Source organism: Pseudopodoces humilis, chromosome 5, assembly GCF_049639895.1.
Source record: "Pseudopodoces humilis isolate 2021_Gansu_Grassland_sample_001 chromosome 5, ASM4963989v1, whole genome shotgun sequence".
In the NCBI taxonomy this organism is placed as follows: Eukaryota; Metazoa; Chordata; class Aves; order Passeriformes; family Paridae; genus Pseudopodoces; species Pseudopodoces humilis.
In genome coordinates this window covers 51,248,837-51,271,132 of record NC_142204.1, presented here as the reverse complement: position 1 = coordinate 51,271,132, position 22,296 = coordinate 51,248,837, and the positions used below count along the sequence as shown (strand labels likewise).

The 22,296-nt window shown below is 38.0% G+C and overlaps 1 protein-coding gene across 5 annotated transcripts in view; it reads right to left on the bottom strand.

The window, feature by feature from the left end:
* Nucleotides 1–22,296, bottom strand: part of PTPRZ1 (protein tyrosine phosphatase receptor type Z1) — a 130,535-nt gene that overhangs the window by 39,871 nt on the left and 68,368 nt on the right. For all 5 annotated transcript variants that reach the window (XM_014248842.2, XM_088055216.1, XM_088055217.1 and 2 more), the window contains exons 3-10: nt 18,502–18,681; nt 16,546–16,697; nt 15,176–15,271; nt 14,862–14,928; nt 10,053–10,210; nt 9,349–9,499; nt 3,895–4,079; nt 3,071–3,197 (exon numbers count right to left, since the gene is read on the bottom strand). In XM_014248842.2, the coding sequence (XP_014104317.2) occupies nt 3,071–3,197; nt 3,895–4,079; nt 9,349–9,499; nt 10,053–10,210; nt 14,862–14,928; nt 15,176–15,271; nt 16,546–16,697; nt 18,502–18,681 (1,116 nt within the window). The remainder of the gene's footprint in view (nt 1–3,070; nt 3,198–3,894; nt 4,080–9,348; nt 9,500–10,052; nt 10,211–14,861; nt 14,929–15,175; nt 15,272–16,545; nt 16,698–18,501; nt 18,682–22,296) is intronic.

The window sequence follows — 22,296 nt, the reverse complement described above, 5'->3', positions numbered from 1 at the left end:
GGCCCCAAAGAGGTCCTTCATCTTACAAAACATTGCTGAGAAGAAGATCCTTGGATCTGTGGATCACCAGAGCCTGCAGAGCCCTCACTAACCTCATATGTGAGGCACCAGACTTGGTGGGGAGAAGGCATGAGAAACACTCTTTTGCAAGGATCTCAAAAAGGGAAGTCTAAAATAACAGCCTTGAGCTTTTTGAATACCAGATCTCATTAGAAGTGGCCACTCCAAGGATAGAATTCTTCCTGGAAATGGGCCCATCTAAAGGCTTCGCATGACTCATGCCTTGCTTTAGCTCTTAACAGGAAGACTAATTGATCTGGAGGTGACTGTAGTGAATTTCATATTAATTAAACTGGATTATTCAAAGTAATTCTTGAAAATGAAAGATTGAATTATGCTTTATGTGTGCCAACTTTATTTCATGTCTTCATGGTGAAGATAACTTTTCTTTCATAAATTCCCAAGCAGGAGCTCCAAGAAATCCCCTTTTGCCTCAAGATCTACAAAGCAGATCACAAAACCAATTTGATGTTACAGTTGTAATCAGCAAACTGCTCTGAAGAAATCTTTCTTATTAGATTTCTACATTCTCAAGTCTGTTGTCTAATATTAGGTTTATTATAATTAAATATTAAAATATTTGAAATATTTAAATGTTAATTCAGGTGTAAATAATTAGTAGAAGTAGCAAATAAATATTAATATCAGAAATTAATAGAAGCTTTTTTTCATATTTTAAAATTGTATCCAGAGTTGACACAGCATGTAAGCAACTTATTTATAGAGCAATGTACACTCTTAGAAATTATACTAATTACATTAGAGGAATTTTTCCCTTCAGTTTTCTTTATTCAATGCTTTCAGAGGTACCACTGTGGAAGTGCCAAAGTAAAAGAACCAAATTAGATTTAATAATTTTGTGTCCGTATCAGATAGGAAGCATGTCGATGAAACTTTTGGGTTTTTGATTTTTTTTTAAAACAGGCAAGTAGTCGTTTCAGTATTTAATTTTTATTTAAAAGCCTCACTTTCTTTTTATTCGTATTGTTTAAAATTTAGAATATCAAAGTAAAAATTAATGATTTGTCTATGTAAAAAGGCTTGAGAGCATCAAATATTCAGCCTGATACATAACATTTGTTATAACAAATATAATACAGTCTGAAATATAACATTTATAGTACCAAATTCTCTTGTTTGAGCATACAAATCTCAGAGAAATTTCTGCTGATACTGGAAGCTGAAGTTAATTTTCCAGTATGTATTTCCCTCACTTTTCCATCGACGGGAATGAATGCAAAGGCCCTGTTTTGCATGACTTGAGCCGTGCAGGGTGGCTGGACCTGCGCTGCTGGCCAGCCACAGGATGCCCAGTGCCTCATCATGCTCTTGCTGAGCCTGTTCCCCAGCAGCACCTGCTGGTGCCATAGGGCCACTGACAGTGCTCGCCCAGCCCCAGTGCTCCTGGCTCTCTCCCTGCCTCTGCACCCATGTCTCCTTCCCAAGGAAGCCATGGAACACAGCGGGCAGTGCACAACTCATCCTTAAAGCAGGGATACAGCAGTAGCAGCAAGGGTGGCTCTTCCTCTGGATATCACCTACCCTGGACTTTGTTTTGCAGTATGTATTTTTAGAGGTTTTACAGCTGTGATTGCAGCACTGTACTGACTAGATTTGTTGAGCTGTTGCTAAATGATGATAACACTATGCTGATTATTTGCCATTCCTTGTGGAAATGGATGTGGGGTAGGTAGATGAACTCTCATCTGAGAAAACTCTTCAAACACAAACCCAGCAAATTCTGGAAAGTAAGTGGAATAATATACTGCCTAAGAGCTGGATAAAAGGTAGACAGACAGAAGAGCGAAATGTAAGGCAATAAGTCAGAACCTTGCTGTGGACCTCTTAGAAAATTAAAGAGAAATAGGAAAATTTTAGTAGATACTAACCCAAGACCCCAAAATACATTATTCTTAATAGATGTGTTTGAAAGACCAGTTAAATCTTTATTAAAAATGTGTATGTACTATACCTGATGTGGTGTCCTCCTCCTACAGACAAACCCACTTTACCCTTTTACCCTTATTAGTCCAGAATTCATGTGGTAGAGATTGTTGAGTATCACATTCTCTCTTACTGTAAAGGAATGTGGCTCCCTTGAAAAGAAAAACTGGCCTGTTTTCCCAAGTTCACCATAGCATCACCAATGACCTTGCTGTAGCTAAACAGACACACATAAGCATAAAACTGAATTTACAGAATACATAAACAAACAACAAAATCCAGGCCCTCAGATAAAAAAAAAAGCTCCTAACATGATCAAAAAGCATTTGACTTTTTTGTATGATTAATTACAGTGTTCTTAATTAAAAACAAAGGTCTCACTCACTTTCATAACTGAATCTGATGTGAAAACTAACACTGAATTTAAGGAATTATTAAGGACAAAATCAAGCTTCATGCTATAGCTTCAAGTTATTTAATATTTACCAGCAGGCAGAAGAAGCAAATCTGTCTGTGAAATCATTAAGATTTGTTTGTTAGGCCTTTGGATTTTTTTTGCAAGGCAGCATTAAGAAGCAAGGGAATTCCAACATCACAAGTCTTTTGAAATCAAACTCCAAGTATTCATAAGAAATCAAATTTCAAAATCATTAATATAGACTTATAAATCATATATTAGGGTTGTATTGCTTGATTCCTTAATGCTTTGGCTGTGTGGATTAATTTTGAGAAGATGCTCAAACCATAAAGAAATAATACCAAACATGGTTTTATTTCCCTACATATCTAAAAGATACACTTGTGAGATTTGAAATCAAGTAGGTGCTTTTCAGAATATTCTTAGAATTAAAAAAATTAACATGCAGTTTTTTATAGGTAATGCTTAAAAGGAATTATGTAAAATATCAGTAGCAAGGGACATGCTGATGGTTATCTGCAGCAATTTTGAAATTTCATTTTGGCAGAATTTGGAAGTCATACATTTTAACTGGTTTGCAAACAAACTACTTCTTCAAATCCAGATTTTTCAGCTAAAAGGGATCACTAAACTCAAAAGACCACTTACCTGAGTCCTCTAAAGGCATATCCACAATGACTTGGTCACTGTATTTTCCATACAGACCATTAGAGCAAACAGCAACTATCTGAAGTACATAACTTGTATTGGGCAGCAGATTATTTAGAATAGCCCCCTAAAAGAAAAAAAACACATTTAATCATTTACTTGCAAATAAGTACCAAGTATTTGAAAATGTTAATTTTTTTTATAACACATTTTTCTTATGAATCATAAAGCTCCTTTCTTCTAATATTATAATGTGTGCTTTTTATATTTTATTGTCACAATTGGGTTTCAGTCAAATTAAAAAATAAACTTGTGACTTTTTACAAGGAGGATACCAAATCAAATAACTATTTAGAATTAAACACAAACTTAGGTAACAAGTGTGATGAGTCTTAAAAGAGGGTTAGAGGAATAGGTCTCATTAGTAAAACACCATGAAGCTGTAATCAGTAACTTAGCATTTATAGCAGCATAATTGAATTGAATCTCATTAGTTGCTTGTGTAGGTCATTCTTTCACATCCATAAGCAATGAAGTACAGATTATTATTAATTGACAATGGGTTTTATGGCTAAGGAGCTCTGTGATTGACATGGTCATGGCAAGTATAGGCAAATCAAAGTAGCAATCTGTAGAGTTTCTCCCTGTTATAGACAAGAGAAGCTTTTTCTTTTGTTTTAAATTGTCTTTGTGGCTTTACAGCCAAAGAATGAGATACTCTCTCTTCAATCAGCTCCCAGCTACAGTTTAATCCATCACAATAATTAACAGTCAGTTGTTACACCATCATCCCTTTTTATGAAACTTGAAGAGTTTACAGTTACCAAGTCCTGATACCCATCTGTCAGAAACTCATGCTTAGTCTGGTCTTCTCCATCCAGCTGTTGATAAAAGACAGCAAATCTCTCAATTGTGGTGTCGTATACTACACGAGGTCTTTCCCATGTAACAAGAAGACTAGTATAATTCTTTGGATCAGATTGAACATTTTCAGGTTCTGAGCTGCAAACTGGAAGGAAGAAAAGAGGAAAGAATATGGTATTTATTGAACAGTACAAGTAACTCAACTAAAATCCTGAGATACTTCCTGAGAAAATTAATGGAAGTCTACGTGTGCCTCACTTTTAGATTTCTACTAAAATATTTGAAATACCATCTCATTATAAACAGAATCAGTATTTTAACACTAGATTTCCAAAAGCAAGTAAAGTTGAGGACTGACTCTCCCCTCCCTGCCTCTTACATATTTTGTGATATATTAGTATCCAGTTCCTAAGAAATAAAATATAAATGATAAAAGATAAAGATTCTTATATCTGTCCTGGGAATCAAAAACTCTCAACAATTCTGTCTTTATGGCTCTATCAAAGTAGCACTAGAAAAGCTGCATATTCTCACACTAGCTATAACAGATTAATCTACAGTAGATTGTTTTTAATGGTTAAAGGTAAAACTATCACCTGAATTTCCCCCCAAGGCTGCTTGAATCTTTTTATAGTACTAAAAGAAGAAAGAAAAGGCAAGTAAGAAGAAGATAAGTATTACATTAGCAGTAGTCATTTCATGTTCTTGTATTTTAAGGCTTGTTATCATATTTTTAATTTGACTTTTGCACAAGCAATTACAGTCATTCCCTATTTGGAATAAATGAGGGAGCATTTTTTACACCTCCTAATGTGCTTAGAGCACTATATGAGTATATAGAAAAGACAAGCAAAAAAAACCCCAAACAACAAACTATTCAGCTAACTAAGAAAACAAGCGCAGACCCTTTGGAGTTCTCTAAAAGGAAGCAAACACCAAGATGCCTCAATTCTTTGGGGGACAATGCTGCATTTTGAGAAGTGCTTCAGCTTTGCATTTTGCCACTTAAACACGAGGGGGCACCCAAGCCCCGTCCAAATATTTGTTAAACTATTCCCAGGGAAGGTGGGCAGTTCTGAGCAGCCTCCGTCTGAGCCAGTCAATGCAAAATAAGCAGCATGGCTTTTTTAATTTTTGTGTTTGTCTGTGTAAGCTAATAGTAGAGGCAGCGTTATTCTGTGTAATTTAGGTGAATTCTGTTGCCAGGTTTTGAATCTACTGTGCTGTATAACTGATACGCCATTTAATTTATTATAATTATTTAATTGAGGCAAAGGAAGAGCAAGTTTTAAAAAAAAAAATAAAATTTCATGTTGTGTCCATTCCATTCCATTTAATTCCATTCCTAGAACTTGTCATTCTTATTTCCACCAGATGGCACAGAGAAGTCATTGGACCAGCAAAGATGATTCCCGTCTCAATTCTGAACATTAAGACAAATAATTTAAACAGATTTCATTATTTTTCAATTAATCTAAAGACTCCTCAGCTATTTCTTTTCAAAGGTGTTTAAGATTCTTGTCAAAACGCTTTTTTATAATATAAATAAGCTTCTTTGTACTCCAAATTCTTCTCTACAGTCTTTTTCCTCCCTTCATCTTTTTTGCTTATGAGTGCATTTGGTTCTGAAATCTCCATATGTATTCAGACTCATAGAGCAGTATAATAAAACTTTTAAAGGTACAAGGTTGGTGCTTCCAGTGTTATTTCTTTGTTTTCCTTTCTCCCTTTCCAGATGGTTCTTCTATTTTTTCCCACAAAAAAAGTTTTCCTTTTTGTTCTCCTCCTTTTGATATTCAGCTCAGCTATGACTGACAATATTACTACATGACAATCACCTACATATTATTTCACCTCCATTTCTTCCCAAAATGTTTTCTCTTGCCCTTCTTTTAATGTCACTTCAAAAATAATCCTGCTGCTCCCTTTTCTTTCCTACCAGTCAGTAACACAGAAGTACTTTACTCTCTGCCTTTTCCCATTTTCCTTCTCCAGAGACTAGAAAAAGGAGACCACATGACAACATACCTAATTAAGTACTTCTGCTGTGATACCGACTTTTAGAAAATCTGAGCACACCGACTGCAAGGAAGGGAGTTCTTGAGTCTGTCACTAGCCTGAAGCCACAAATATTAAACTGGATTACAAGTCACAAGCAGCAAAACACAAACGAGTGAAAAATTCACAGGAAGTCGGAGGCCTACTCAAACCCCTGCTGGACTTGAATTCAAGTCTCTGCTTTCTCCAGGTGAATACTTAGATTCTGGTTTTGTGTATCACATCATGTTGTGGTAAAGCATCTATCTTTGCTTACTCTTCTGTGGAATAAAATGCTACCCATGTAACTTAGGAAATTTTAATTTAAACTTAATTGCATCATGGGGAACCACTAGGGTACACCAGCCAAATCATTGCCAAAAACTGCCTCAGCTATGTTTTTGACCAGAAGACCTTTATAAGCTGCCCAAATTTGGCTTCCCCCCCCCCTCCCCATTTGTTGCTTTCTTCTACTTGAGATTATCTTTTTAATTCAACTTTTCAATTGCTGAAGCCATGAAATCACTTGATTTACATTCAGATATTCAGGGGCTCTGCAGACCCCTGAGAGTGTGTGGCCAAAAGCAATTTTTTTAGATTCCAGATCTACACACAGATGTGTGCCAGGCTGACCTTAGCTGGCCACCAGGTGCCCTCCCAGACACTTGCCCACTCCCCCTCCTCAGCAGGGCTCAGCAGGGGGAAGAAAGTAAGGTGAAAAAGCTGATGGATCAAGATAAAGACAGAGATTGCTTGTAAAGGCCATCATGGGTAAAACAGATTTGACTTGGGGAAATTTATCACCAATAAAAATAGAGTAGGATAGTGAGAAACAAAAACAAAATTACAAAACCTCCCCACTCTTTCCTTCTTCCCAGGCTTGACTTCACTCCTGATTCTTCCACCTCCCCAGTCCCAGTGGCATAAGGGAATATGGAATGGGAATTGTGGTCAGCTTATAAGGCTTTGCCTCTGCCACGCCTTCCTCAGGCTGTTCCTCTGCTCCAGTGTGGGGTCCCATCCACAGGACAAACACTGTAATGAATTTTTCCAGCCTCTGTACAGTCTTTTGGGAACAGACTGCTACACTGTGGGACCTTCCTAGGGTCAGAGACCCGGCAGATCATCTGTGCCTGCACGGGCTCCTCTCCACAAGGCACAGAAGTGGAGTCTCCACAGTCTGCCCCAGGACAGGCTGCCTCACCATAATCTTCACCATGGGCTGCAGGGGAATCCGTGCTCTGCTACTGGATCTACTCTCCTGCCCTCCTTCTCTCACCTTCTCACGTCTCCCTCACTCCTGACTGTGGTGCAGCTTTGTTTTCCCCCGGGCTCTGTTGGAGGAGTGTGCTGGAGCCAGCTGGAACTGTCTGTGTCTGGCTGGGGGCAGCCCTGGGCTCTCCTCAGAGGCCCCCCTGTAGCCAGCACTGCAATGTCTGGGCACCCACACCCCACACTGCCAGTGAAAGGGACCCACACATGGCTGGGAACCTGAGAACTCACAATGAAGTCATGTGGACTGAGGAAAGGGAAAGGGTAAATGCATGAGTGCTGACCCCATGTCTCACAAGAGAGTTTAACTAAGACAGCTGAGTGGTTGTATTTCTCATGGGAAAACAGGCTGACTCATACTTTCTATCAATATATATTGTCACTCTTGAATTTTAAGAACCTATTGTTTTCTATACCTTACTAAATCCAGGAAGATAAATAAGAATTAGGTTTCAGCCTTTATTCCCTTTACCAGAAGGGTGAGCAGATGGAAAGTCACCCAATGTGCCCAGCAGCCACCACAATAGTTCTCAGGTTTACAAGAATAAACAATGATTTTTATTATGAATGGATTTGCATGCCAGCTGAGGTTGGTGGAGGTTAAGCATTGCAATTTCAAAACACTTTTTTTTAGGTGAATCCTCAAATATGGCTGCAAGGATTAGTCATTTTAATCTTCTTAAATTGCTACATACATATCGCATCGGGAAAATTATATATATCACTAGGCAGGGTTGGGGAATAAAGCATCTCCCATGCCCTTAGGAGGACTGTGCTTGTACACCGAAAATGCTGGGGATGTCACTGTGAGAAAATTCCTGAAAATATTTTGAAAATTCCTGAAATTACTTTATTATGGAATAGAAAGATTCTTCTAGCTTTTCTAAGAAAACTTAGCTCTACTTAAGAAATGTCACATATTAATTACAGCAATAAATCAAGCAATAGGCATTACCCTACTGCCTAATGAGAATCTACACTGAACGCAACAGGAGAAAGCTTGGATTCTAGGTTTCACAACACAAAATAATTTTTCAGTTATCTACCTGAGTAATAACCAGTCTTGGCATTTCTCCTACATCCTCTAAAGGGATTAAAAAGATTAGTTTTTTCTGTCGACTACTATGCAATATTAAAAACAAATAAGCCTATTGACTTAGAAACTTTGGCATTTGTGTTACAGCTCTCACATCTGAACATTTAAGTTTAATGATTCCTAGGGTTTTTAAATTTTATTTATCTTAAAATGGAGGCAAAAATATAAACACTTCTCTAATGTTCTACATTAAACAAATCCTATAGTTGCATTTATGTGTGTCTATATACACATGTGATCCCATAAATACGTAAAAGTACATGTATGAAAACACATTTCTAATCTGGAGAACACCCATAGTCTGTGTTTAAGTCATCTGTTTATGTCTAATTAAACACAGTTCAGTGAAATTGAGTTGAAGAATCTACAGGTATTTCCATCCAAGCAGCAACATAGTGCTTCCAGTTGAAATGTTTCCTATATATTCTTTTGTCCTGGTTGGTATAGGAACCAGTGACTTCTATATTTAGTGCCAAATCTTGTTTCTCATTACATTTTGTACTATTTCGGTTGCATAACCTTCACAAACTTCCCTGAAGTTTTAGGTAAGACTGAGAACAGAATCTGGCTTCTGGAAGTCTCTCCGTCTATCACTTTCTAAGCAAAATACACAAAATTAATTTGGTGACATCACTTCAGTCCCTGTTGAAAAATCATTTACACTACATGATAAAGAACCAATAGGTTTGTAAAACAAAATAATCTTGCAATCTCTGAAAAGGCAGCTTTGTTGAAGTATGAAACACATTAAAAGGGCAGTGTAAGGAAGCTTGAACTGACGTGCTCTTTACTGAACGCTTGGTCAAGACAAGCATTTAATTTTCCACTCCATTTAATCTGACATGTTTTATGATTGCTGTTTTTTTCTCTGAATTGATAGATTTATGACTAATAACACAATGTGCTACTTTCTACACAATTTAAAATGAGTAACTTCATACTTGGATGAATCTTTTACTGAAAATTGCCTTTTAACTTGTGAAGAGAGGAATGACTATTCAGTAAGTACCTGCTTCATGAATTTCTTCTTGTCCAGTGTAAGAGGAAAACACTTGCCCGAAGAACTTATATTGCTGTTCTCTGAAGTTGTTTTGCAGGTAATCCATCAGCATAACATAGCCAGACTGCTGCATTGTAAGCACTTCACAGAATACAGCTAACTAGAAGACAAGTGGAAAAAAAGAAGTTAGAAGTCATAAAAATCGACCAGATTCCACTAATAGGCAAAAACTCTGGGGAAAAGATGTTGGATGAAGTCTCACAGTTTAGTTATCTTGCATGGCACTGAACTTTTGTTCTTCTGTACTATCAGTATATCTAATGGTTTACTCCACAAGTATTTTTCAACCACTCTGCTGTTGGAGCTATGCTCTCCTCAGCATTACCCGGGGGAAATGGCTGGGGAAAAATCCTAAAAGTGTTTTGTACTCCTCTTTATCTGAACTCCAAGTCCAGACAGCCTGGAATATGTTCTTACCCTATTTTAAGACAATAAATTGCTCATATTCTAGTAATAAACTATAAAAAAGTAAAAGATAACAGAATTAATACATATACCTTCTAATTTAATGGCTGCATGAAAAACTTCTAACTAGATAAAAGCTTTGTTGTTGAGCTGGCAATGAATGCCATGAACTTTTACCATATACATGGCAATTGCTTGTCTTTGGTATTATACATAATTCTTTAGTTTTACTACATTAAACGAATTACCTGGTTTTCAGAAATACTTATGGTATCTTTAAACACAATCCATTCAACTGTTTCAGAGCATGGAGGAGCTGATAGAGACCCATTATAAGTGTAATATTTGTCTGTTGCATTTGGCAAGAGATTCAGCAAAATAAATGGTTCCAAGGCAGCCTGTTTTCCTGAAAGAATTAGAAAGAAAAATAGAGTCAGATAGTTAAAATACTACAGAAGCAATTAATAAATACAAATCACACTCTAGAGAAGGACCACCATTATAGGAACATGCTAATTTAGAGGCTTTTCAAAATTTAATCTCCAGAGAGACTAGCATACAACTAAATCATAAAGTCTTTTATTTAGTTTGAAAAAGTATAGCTCAAACCCAACTTAGTTTACTTGAGAAGGTGTACTAAGTTACTCTAGTAACGAATAATTTTAGTATATTGGTTCACAAGAATTTTCTCACCATAAGCTTATGTGCAAGGTACCAAACCCTTGTCTCACTCCTGAATTCCAAAGAAAAAAAGTTTGCTAAACCTTTGTTCTAGGTCTCATCATGTGGCTTCAAACACTCCCCCAAATTTAAATCAAGTTGTTCAGTTTTTTGCAGGATCCAAACTGCCACAGAAAATCACTGCCTGGGGAACTGTTGCCATTTTAGACCTGAGGGTTAATATTACTCATGATTTCATGTTGGAATGTATGAAGTAGAAACTTCTCTGAGTTCCTCAGAGAGAAAATAAATACAGGGATTGAATTAAAGCCTTTAGAGAAACTAAAACATATTAAGCCATAGATATAAAGTAAGAGTGCAAGTAGTTTTAAGTAGAACTATACCTTAAGTGCCTTAAGAAACTGTGTTAGCTAGTGAAAAGCCCTAAAGCCTAGTTTAAAGTTCAGTAGTGTTACCTTTTATGGATTTAACTTAGTTCCAGACATAATGAAAACACAGGAAGAACATAGATTTCATTTCTAGATAGGAAAGATAGAATTATAAATGTAAACAGATAATGCTCTATACGCAGAATTTGGGTAAAGCTGACACTACTTTTGTGCATTAAGAGTTAAACTTAGATTGGTGTAGAAAGAATGTTTTAGAATCGTGTTTTTAGCTGATTGGATGATTTATGAATATAATCCCATGTACCGGGGTGAAAGCAGCACTATCATCATCATCATCATCATACCCAAAGAAGAAGAACTTCTACAACTGCTTCTGCTGCTGCCCAGACCAAGAGGACTCTAGCTGGGAAGCTGCTGCTCAGAATTTGGGACTTTAATACTCTGAACTCCTTCCCTTTGAGACTGATGCATTCATACAATAAATATCTTTATAGCAACCAACAATTGCTCTTGTCTCCTTGGGACCTGGAGACCCCCATGAGCCACTTGACAATTGCAGAAGAAGAATTTCTGTAGATCAGAATTCTCTTTTAAATGGTGACAATATAGTGAAAAACTGTAACAGCTTTACTGGGTACCCTGCCAGCTGGGAGTAAGCATGAGGGATTGCTGGAAGTCCATCCACAGAAAGCTAAGTGTCTGCTGGTATGGCAGTAGGGTCCAGCAACAGAAATTGGCATAAATGGTAACAACTTCAGCAAGGCAGTCTTTTTTTCAGTCTGTGACAATTATCTGCTTTACTGTCTGGTGCATCCAAAAGCTTTTCACAGCTTGCAATACTGTAGATCCATATACACCTTATTTTAAGCTATAGTTACTCATTTCAAGTTCCTCCCTAATTGCTAAGTATTTACTTCTGAATATCTAATGAATTTTCAGACTGTGCATTCTCATGCTTTTACAGGTATGTTACTTCTTTAGCCTTGTACAGATTCCTGAACTTTGTCTTTGTAATTCCTCACAAATTTGGTGAGAACAGCAAAATGCATTAACAGTTGACTACGGGGGACTGATGCTTTTCTTCTCTGTCGTGACTTCTCTGCCAAGTTAAGGTTTAAGAGCTGACTTGTCTGCCCTCTCTCATTCATATAAGGAATGAAGAGGAACATTTAGCAGCATCGAGCAAAGCACATCCCTCCCTTTGTCCTGTCAAAATGCTAATCAGCCTTCAGACAGAAGCTTTCATTGCTATCTGGTATGTGTCTAGTTAACACATTTGTCCCTCAGTGTGGAGGCTCCAAAGCCAAGGGCAGTAATGGTGTGGAAGGAGGCCTCTGATGTATGAAGTTAAAGTGTAAAGAGAAGTTTTTTCCCATAAAGAATAGAAAGGAAAAATCTTTTCCCATAGTTCTTTGCACTGCCATTTCACTGTACCCCAGTTATATGTACCCGGTTGTCCTGCGGGCCGTCCTTCCCCTTTTTACCTTCTATGTCCTTCCCCTAGAAAGTTCTCTCTTCCCTGTTTCCCCATTAGCCCCAGTTTGCTGCAATCCTCTGCCCCTGTTATCCCATTGGCTCTCCCTCTCCCTGACCCCTCCTATGCACTACTTTACCCTGTTCCTATTGGGCCCTGACCCTCAGAGCCACCCCCTCAAACCCATATATATCCCTGGACCCTCCATTGGTCCCTGTCTTCATTCCTGGACCCTTTCAGTGTGTTGCTGCAATAAACCCCACTGGAACTCTATACAAAGACCCTTCCTGGCTCTGTGCTGTTGCTCATCTGTCTGTGGTGTGCTTGTGAGTCTGTGTGTGAGTGTGACTGCAGCCTGCCCAGAGGCCTTCCTCCCCAGAAGCGCTTTCGGGAAGGTAGCATGACCTGACCATCACCACCCAATGCTACACCTTAGCAAAAGTGAAGTCCATTTTATATAGATGGTTGGAGACATGAAACTTCTCATTCATAACAAGAATCCTGCCATACATTTTTCAGCTCTGGATTTTAGGATACCCTTTAATGAGACTGACAGCCAAGATTCTCAAAATCAAACACCTACAAAGAATGATGAAAAACAGAAAGTTTGTCTAGAAGGAACAGGAGTCCTCCTCTGCAGAGCTTGAGAACTCAGCAACTGTGATTCAAATAAGCACAATACAGATATGACTGACAAGGACAATTCATGTATATCACAGACAAGGAGAGATTGTGTGCTTTTCTTCAGAAGAAACAACTTGGTTTAGTCATGACCTGAATTTCTTGAGCTCATCTGCATTTTATTCAGGAAAATTGTATTCTAAGCATTGTTGAAGTGCCATGTAGTGGCTGTATTGTGAATCTTGCTGCTGAGAGTTTTACAGCTCCTTTGAGGCTGTAGGACATGATCTGTCTTGATGTATTACTGGTTCTTTTTGTTTCACAGAAGATGACCCACAAAAGTAATGAATTTTAACTACTTTATATTTCCAACTCCTATGTCTTTCTAACTTAGGAAAGGTGTTTCCTTTTAATCTTGAATAGTGTTTGCTTTCCAGAGGACAAAAGAAATCTTGATTTTAATGTCACACTTTTGAAGGCTTTTAAAACAGCCTTTTACATTCAAGAACCATTACATAAAGGAAAACTGAGACAAGATTTCCTTAAAGTCATGGATATGATGTAAAAATATATCCCTGTTCAGGACAGTGCTCTTTCATATTTATTTTCCTGCAAAGACACCATGAAACTGAGTTAGAAACATAGGCCAGATCTCTTTGTGTACTACGCTGAAGTTCATGTGTCCCACTTAGCAACCACTACCAATACAATATATTTGGACTATTTGGGATTTACACAGAAGCTACTTAAAAAAGAATTTCTCTTCTCTGAGTCTACTAAACACTGACAGTCTCACTCATGCAAGACCCTTCTTGCATAGTTACAACAGTCTTACCTGGCTTCCAACCTGATACAAAAATCCTGACATGTATGATTAAGAAGACTTATATAACAAATCAGATTTATCTGGATTTAGCATTTAACAGTTACAAATTTCTCATTATAGTTATATTTATTAATTTACACTTCTGTTGTTACAAACAGTCTTGGGGTAAATTAATCAGAAAAAACATAAAATATCTCAAGTTGGAAGAAATGTATGAGGATTATCAAGTCCAACTCCCTGCTCCTCACAGGACTACCTCAAACTAAACGATATGACGAAGAGCATCATTCAGATGCTTGGTGTCATGACCACTTACTTCTCTGGGGAACCTGTTTCAGTCACAGATCACCATCTCAGTGAAGAGCCTTTCCTAATGCCCAGTGTGAACTTCTGACACAGCTTCATCCCATTTCCTCATGTCCTACCACTGGTCACCACCAAGATCAGCAAATGCTTCTCTGTTGCCCCCCTTAAAGAAGTTGTTGACTGTGATGAGGCACCCTTCTCCAAGCTGAACAAAGTGACCTCAGACACTCCTTGTCTTCAAGACCTTTCACAGTCTTGTTTGCCCTTCCCTGGATGCACACTAGTAGGCTGATGTTCTTACATTGTGGCATCCAGAACAGCCCCCAGCACTCGAGGTGAGGCCCCAGTGCAGAGTAGGGCTGGGCAATCCCCTCTCTCACTCGCCTGGCCATGCTGTACCTGATGTCCCCAGGACACTGCTGGCCCTCCTGGCTGCCAGGACTCAAATTCACCTTCCCATTAAACCAAACCCCAAAAATCTTTTTCCAAAGGGGTGATCTTCAGACTCTCACTCCCTGGTTTGTATATATAACCAGGATTACCCTTTCCCAGGAGCAGAATCTGGCACTCGCTTATGTTAGATTTCATGTGGTTTGTGATTGTCCAGTTCTCATCTATCCAGGTGACTTCTGAAATTTCTAACAAAATAACACAACTGAGCAATTGAGCTCAATGCTCCTCAATGTCTTTAATGTTTCATAATCACACTGAAGTGGAATTTAGTTAATCACTAATCAATAAAACATGGAGGCAAACTTACCAAAACGACTAACACTATCTACTCCATTAATGATTGGATTATAGTCTGGATTATCTTCTAGTCCAATCTGTTAAAAAGAAATTGCATATTTTAGCAGTACAGGCTTCACAAAAACCAACAAAAATTGAAAGTTACCATTTACCACCAAAATTGTAGATGATTTAAAGCCAAATAAACTTATTTTGCCCATTTTCTTTTCTGCAAGAATAAATTACAAAGATGCATGCAATTTTTTAACTCAATGATCACACATTGGAACCAGTTAAATTCAGTTTGAACATCTGCTGTACGACACAAAGATATATTTTGTTTACCTCAAACAAAATTGATAAAGCTCTTAACTTTCCACTTCCTTTAACTGCCTCTTCAAAATCTGTAAACTGATCTGCATCATAGCAGTAGATTTGCATCTGCAATTAAAAATGTATTAAAATGTTATATATAAAAAATGGTAGAAATTAAAAAGTACAATTATTTATATTCCCATTTTGAGAAAAAAAAAATCCAAACAAGAAAATTTAAACAAATGTAGGGATTTTTTACCTATCTTATTTGAGCTATCTGAGGATGAAGAATGGAATTAATCAGCAATTAGCTATGTAAAAACAACCTCTCCTAGAAAATTATTAAGGATGTAGGAATTACCCTTTCAAGAAGCACAATGCTTTCCATGGATAATACGGTAAGCTGAGATAACTGGACACTTGGCCTAGAGTGCTTGGTGAAATGAATCTTTATATCAGTGATAAAACATGAATAATATGTCAAGATATCCCTATACTGCTTCTGCTTTACAGTGTGTAGAAAAACATCAGTAATATAAGATTACCAGTGACTTTGAAGAAGATATGGAAGAGATATTCTCTGTGATGCCTTGTCAGGACAGATGGAGTGTGATTGGGAATTTTTAAGTGGGTAGTGAGGAGTCCAGGGACTGCTCCCGGCTTACCACTCTTCCCCATGTATAGGCCAGCCCTGGCACTATTGCTTTGCTTTCTCATACAAATTCAAAATGTTCGGAATGAGTAACAGCGCAGTGTCCTGCCACAACTGCCTTTTTAACTGGAAAATGACACAATGCCATGTCAAGGGAAGAGAGTTTGGCCTTTGTGCATCCCAGGAAGAGCTGCTCCTCTCCTCCATCCCACTCCCATGCTGCTGTAACGCATTCTGCCAAAGCAGCCAGGGTGACACGGGCCTGGCTGCCTATCAATGCAGTTGCACCCAGGACCTGCTCACATAGCTCTTCACACCACTGCCAGCTCTTTGCAGCCCAGCAACATGGGCCACACTTGGGATCTGTAAGGCCCAGCAGCTCCCACGGGCTCTCAGCAGAGCATTGACTTTGAGAAGTCCATTTACACTTTAAAGAATGAAGTGATGTGGAATACGATAGGCCAAGTTTGTAGGAGCTTAAGATTTAGTGGGAGCTTTGTCAGATTAGCAGAACTGACACCTAATATCATCTTAGAAGATGGGAAAAAACACAGTTTAGACATCCTCAACATGTCACTAACACACATTACACTGCCTTTCTAAAATGCATCATTTATTCTTAATTTGGATTTAAGTGAATGATTATATTTGCAATTAGACTTAAGAGATAAACAAACTAATTTTGTAAAGTAGTAATGTTGCAGAATGTCAAATTGTTGAAATCATCAAAATCAATTCTATACTTTACCTCAAGAGGAAATTTTTGTCCTTCTAGACTATGTTCTGATCCATCTGATGACGCGTTACATTTTCCCCAGTGAAAAGTGATCTTGCTAGCTTTGAATATGGTGTCTAACCCACCTCCACTCACATAATAATCACTTGTCAGGTTAATTTCCACTGAAAAAATTGAGAAAGAAGGAAAGACAAGGAGTGTCAATATAAAAGCCAGTCAAGGCATCTACAAGTCTTGTATTTCAGTATTTAGGTGCTAGAAGTTAAATAATATATGCTTATTTCTCTGTATTTCATAAGCAATTTGATAGGAAATTGGTTACCTAAACTAAGTAACAAGTGTGGTAATTGTCTGCTAGCGTGGAGAATATGTTTCATTTCATGCTGCAGTTCATAAGAGTAATTTAATGAAGTGTGCTTGGTTTCCTGTTATCTGAAACTAGACACAAAACTACATTAAAAGGCTCAGAAAGGTGGTCCAGCCACTAACTGGCTGTCTGAGAAAATAAATTCCTGAAGTACATACCTGAAAAGGTCTGTGTTTCCAACTGGTTTCTCCAACAAAAAGGAAAATACACACCTGCCCCCCATTTTTACCACAGTTCTATATACAAATCATGGGACAACATGACAGTCCTAGGAGTCCTAGGAGGACTGTCCTGACATCAGCCTCCTTAGCTGTGGAGATGTCTCTCATGGGAAAAAGCAATGACAGGTCTTCAGCTGGACACAGCTATAGACAAACTGTAGATGGGACAGAGGATTTCTCTTCTGGAGAGAATGATCAGGATGGGATAGACTGTAGCCCCACATTTTGGCTTTCTCATCTCCAGCAACTGTGAACTTCTTGATCTCTTGATAATACAGCACTAACGGAGCTCATTTTCACTACATTCCTTTCCTCAAAACCATGCAGACCATTTAAACAAGCTTAGCAGTTCCTCATATAATATCTGGACTGCTGTAGATGAGAAAGAGCTCAGTTCACTTTTAAGGACTTTAAAGAACATTTTCTCAGGGGCATCTTGAAAAGACAAAGCAGTATTTATCTCAGCTAGTAGGGCAGGAGAGAAGTGATTTGTGTAGTGGTATGTAGGAAGCACATGACAGAAAGAACAGAAATTAGGAGCAATGATGCTAAACTGAACTGGACTAAACCAAGACAAACTAAATTAAACTCAACCAAAAAGGCTGATCTAGGGGTAGATCTGGAACTGGTAGAAGGTCAAAGACAGTTGTTAAGAGATACCTTTCTTCACATCTATGTCCAGAAGAAGGAACAGTACTTCTAACAAGCAGCTTTCAGTTACTGCTTTCCTGGATTTGTAAGTGGTTGTAAAAATATTTGTCTGACAATTTTGATGACACTGTAAGCTTTTTTCATGGCTGGGAAAAACAGGCACTTGTAGGTATAAATCATTTCTTTCTAAAATGTATTTCTAAGATTGGTCAGACAAATCAGAACACAAAAATGCCTATTTCTCTTCTTTGACTGTTAGGAGGCGTCTATGTGAGTAATTCAGATGAAAGTTTCTGTATTATAGGTCATGTGTAGGTGAGATGAATCTTAACCTGTGAAGTGCTTTCAGATGAGTAGGTAATTTATTCTTACTTTTAAAAAATCTTTTTTGCCTACCATTACAGACTCTAGATATATAGTAATAATTACCATAATTTCACAGCAAATGTCAACTTACTGTTTAGATTTAACGATGTGTCCATGATGGGATGATAGTCATGATGTGATTGCTTTGGCTGTGTCTGTCCATGCACATAATTTTGTTTGTGTGATTTCTGTTTCATTTAGCTACTGTCATCACTGTTATTTTGTTTATTCATTTAATAGATAAATTCAGAATGCACCAGTTAAATGAAATCAAAATGATACATTAAAAATCTTCAGTTGGTTGTTCATCCTATATCACTTTTCAGCCCTTTTAACTCCAAACATGAAATATGACTTTTTTACCTGTTTTGCCAGTGTTGCGAATAAAAGTATCTTCCAAAGTTTCCTTTTCCCATCCATGGAATTTAAGTTTCTTCAGATTTACATTAACTTGGGTAAGGTCTTCATCTATATTAATAGGCGATTGTTTGGCACCATTACAGGCAGAATATTTCTTGCCCCAGTTCTTTTGGTTCAAAGTTCCTAGAAATAAAAATATGTGGGGTAAATACATTTAAATCCAAACTGGCATCCATACATTTTTTATTGTGGTAATGTTAAAACACAGTTTGCAGTCTGAGATCAGAGGACCTGCCCTTCTTTTAGTCTTTGTCTGTAGCAATATTTTGCACACCTATCACTAATTCCTACCTTCAGCAGTTAAGTCACACTCTGGGAACTCTAGACATCAACACATACATTCTTACAAATCTCTAAGGACAGCATAAAACAACAACAAAACCCTCATGAACAATGTATATTAAAAAAAAAAAAAAAGGCTTTGAGATTAACAGAATCAGCATGCAAAAAACACATGGGAATTCTGGAAAATGATCCTATCTAAATAACTTTTATTCATACCAATGCTGACGTTCCTTTTGCCCATTGAAGTAGTCTATCCAGTAAGGATTTTAAATACAAAGAAGCAGTAAGATGTTTTAAGAATTTCTTACACGGAGGGGAAAAGGTAAACTGATTTTACCCTGGAAAAGGAAAAGAAGATGAGTGATGCTCTGTTTGAGATGTGGCTGTATGGCCCAGCTGCACTGTGGAGGGCTGTGTGCTCCCACTCCAGCCGTCTGCCTCCCTCTGCAGCTGCCCCGCAGAGAGGAGCTCCTGCAAGAGCCTTCTCCAGGGCACAGGGGCTGCCTGGCTTTTCTCTGGGGCCAGTCCAGACACAAGACAGGGACGGACAGCACATCCTTCACCAAAGACTGGATTATTTTCAAGAAATGCACAAATACTCCACAAATCAGTATGTTGCAGTAGCAGCAGCTCTGACAATCTTTTGTTTATATAACATACTAGTATAAATAGAACAATATTTTGTGTATGTTAATGCACTTGAAAACATACAGGATATTTTTCCCTGACAGGGAATTCTGGCAACACTTCAAAATGCTAATTACAACCAAGAGTTAACGACACAGATGTAAGAAAATGGAATTACTTCAGTTAACTACCCACTTACTAGTAGTTAAGAACTAATATTAGTGTCTGCAGTGCATCTATTTGAATTCTACTAGATATGTTGAAATAAATCAATGCTCATTTACAGGGCAGTATGCCACATCCAAGTCTATCAGTGAAGATTTGCTATCTTGTACTCCAGGCAAGGACAGCTCTCATATTGCACTCAGAAAACTCATAGAGGGAAGAAGATATGCAGCCAGTCCTGTAACCATGACAATAGGCAGTAATACAAGATGCTCACCTGGATAGCCAGCTAGAAACAAACCTGAACTAAATTATTGAACAAGTCAAGTGAGTTACCAGTGTCACCTTGCTGCATCAGAATTACTGCAGATGGTATACAAATACATTTACTGCCTGCAAAGAACAACAGAAGAAACTGGCAGGCACAACAGTCAAACAACCCAAAGGCAGTTCAAGCCACAGGCTTATGAATGTCAGCATCCTAGAGGTGGGGGCCTGAGCCTTGTACCAAGCAAGCACTGGTCCCACTGGAAATGGCACACTGAGTGTGTCATTTCACTCCTCCTCCTCCTTTAGTTGTCACCACCTGGAAAAAGAATGCAATATCCTTTCAGAAGAGAAGAGTGGCTAATATTTAATCTCTTTCAAAAGTGTCCCTTAAGAAATTCTGAGCTCAAGTCAATGAATACTTGGATATTAATCTGCTCAGGTCTTCTACAGTGAATTTTCTAACAAATATTGAAGGCTTTTTACATCAAGAAATATATCTGTTTTAAAATATAAATTAGAATATTATTAAAATAACTTTTAAACAGAAAAGCCTCCAAACAGTAGGACAGAAATAACAACTCTCAGCTTGCTCTGTGCATCGTTGCAAACAGGCTCCTGTTTCCAGGTCTGATTTCAGGCAACTCAGTGATTTTTCAAGCTGCAGGAAACTCTTTAAAGCTCTCTCTGGCACATTTCTGCCAGTTTGGGTTGAGACAGCTGCCCACGTCCATCCCTTGGAGTTAAGCTGCACTCCCTACTCCATGCTCTATTTCTTTTGCTCCTTTTGCCAAAGCCAAAAACTTCCCCAGACTCCTGCAATTGCTCCAAGGCAGTAGAAATCTCTGTTCTCTTTCCACTGACATACCCAATCCCGTAGCTCACCTGCAGTCTCTCCAGAAAACCATCTTTTTTTTTTTTCCAACATGCATTTTTTGTTATTCTGCTCCTCCCATCACTGACATCAGAACTGAATGAAAACGCTATTCTTTTGTTTTTCTAGCTATGGTGCTTTTGGGAAATTTCTTCCATGCTTCTTTTGATGAAAGACATTATTGTATTTTTCATCTTGTCTTTAAATTGTCTACTGTCTATGATTATGTTCAATAAAAACAAGTAAATTAAAACTAGAGAAATTATAACCTCCTTCCAACTTCCACGGTTTTGTATGTTATGGTTTTGTATGCAGAATTTAAGTTCTTCAACTTAGTAGCCATTACTTGTGGCTCAGCGTGTAATAAAGTCCTAACATGCATCTTGTGATAAAATTTGCAATCTTTGCTCATCCCAGAAGACAGTGTGTAGCTGTAGTATGGGTAAAAACCCGTGGAATAAAATGTACAGGAAATCAGTGGTAGGGTCTGATCTGGGGCAGGAACAGGGGAATCCCCTAAGGAATGGAGTCTGAGAAGGAATAGAGAATTGGAGTCTGTCATGATAATCCAAATTACATTTGAGCAGCAAAGTACATGTTTATGCATGAATTACACAAATGCTGGAGCAAGTATTGGGTGTGTATATTCGCAAATAGTGCTGAACAATATGAGTAGCTTTTTGGAGGGAAACAGTTGAGGTTGAGGACCAGATGTCCATATCAGATGTTTTTAAAGTTTTTACCTCAGTCTAGCTCTGTCTGGTCCCATGGGCTGAATGTCCATTGGCTACTGCAGGGTATAAGGTACTCTCCTGCAACACAATTCCTGTTTGGAACCTGTTAAGATGAACCCATACCACACTCTGAGACAACTCTATCTTGCAACCCAAAGCTTAGTAAGTGGAGTGCAGACAGGAGATTTGCTTCAAAAGTCCACTCCTGATCTGAACTAAAATGTAAACGTAAATGCATCTGGTGTAGGCAGCAGGTGGTGGAACTGCTGCAGTTTACATGACTTGCTGAAAGCCAAAGTAGAAGTGCAAGAACTGAATGTTTTTAAACAAGAGCAGATTGTTTTACTATAGGTGTTATGATGGAAATCATAAATCAAAGCTGTGCCAGCCATTTTGAAAATATTGTTGAAACAGCTTTGAAAATGAATTTTTCCAAACTGCGCTTTGGAAATCTGAGGAGAACAAAAATATGAACAATATATCTTCAACAGAGTGCATGCACAGAGGAAGAATGTTTGTCAAAGGTGGCAGACCTGAAAAAGTAACTGGCAATTCACAAAGAATGGAAATAAAACTGAACAAAGTACATTAAATGTAGGCCTCCCTATACCATAAGCTTTACCACTCTTGTCCAGGGCAGAATGTCTGAAGAAAATTTTTCTAACCTTTCTTTTTAGGAAATGTTGGTATCTAAGTCTGCTCCTCAACCTTAGTCCCTATGATTCCACTCCTACAATGAACATCCAGTTCTCCTTTTGGCTTCCACTTCAGCTCCCAATGAAAGAA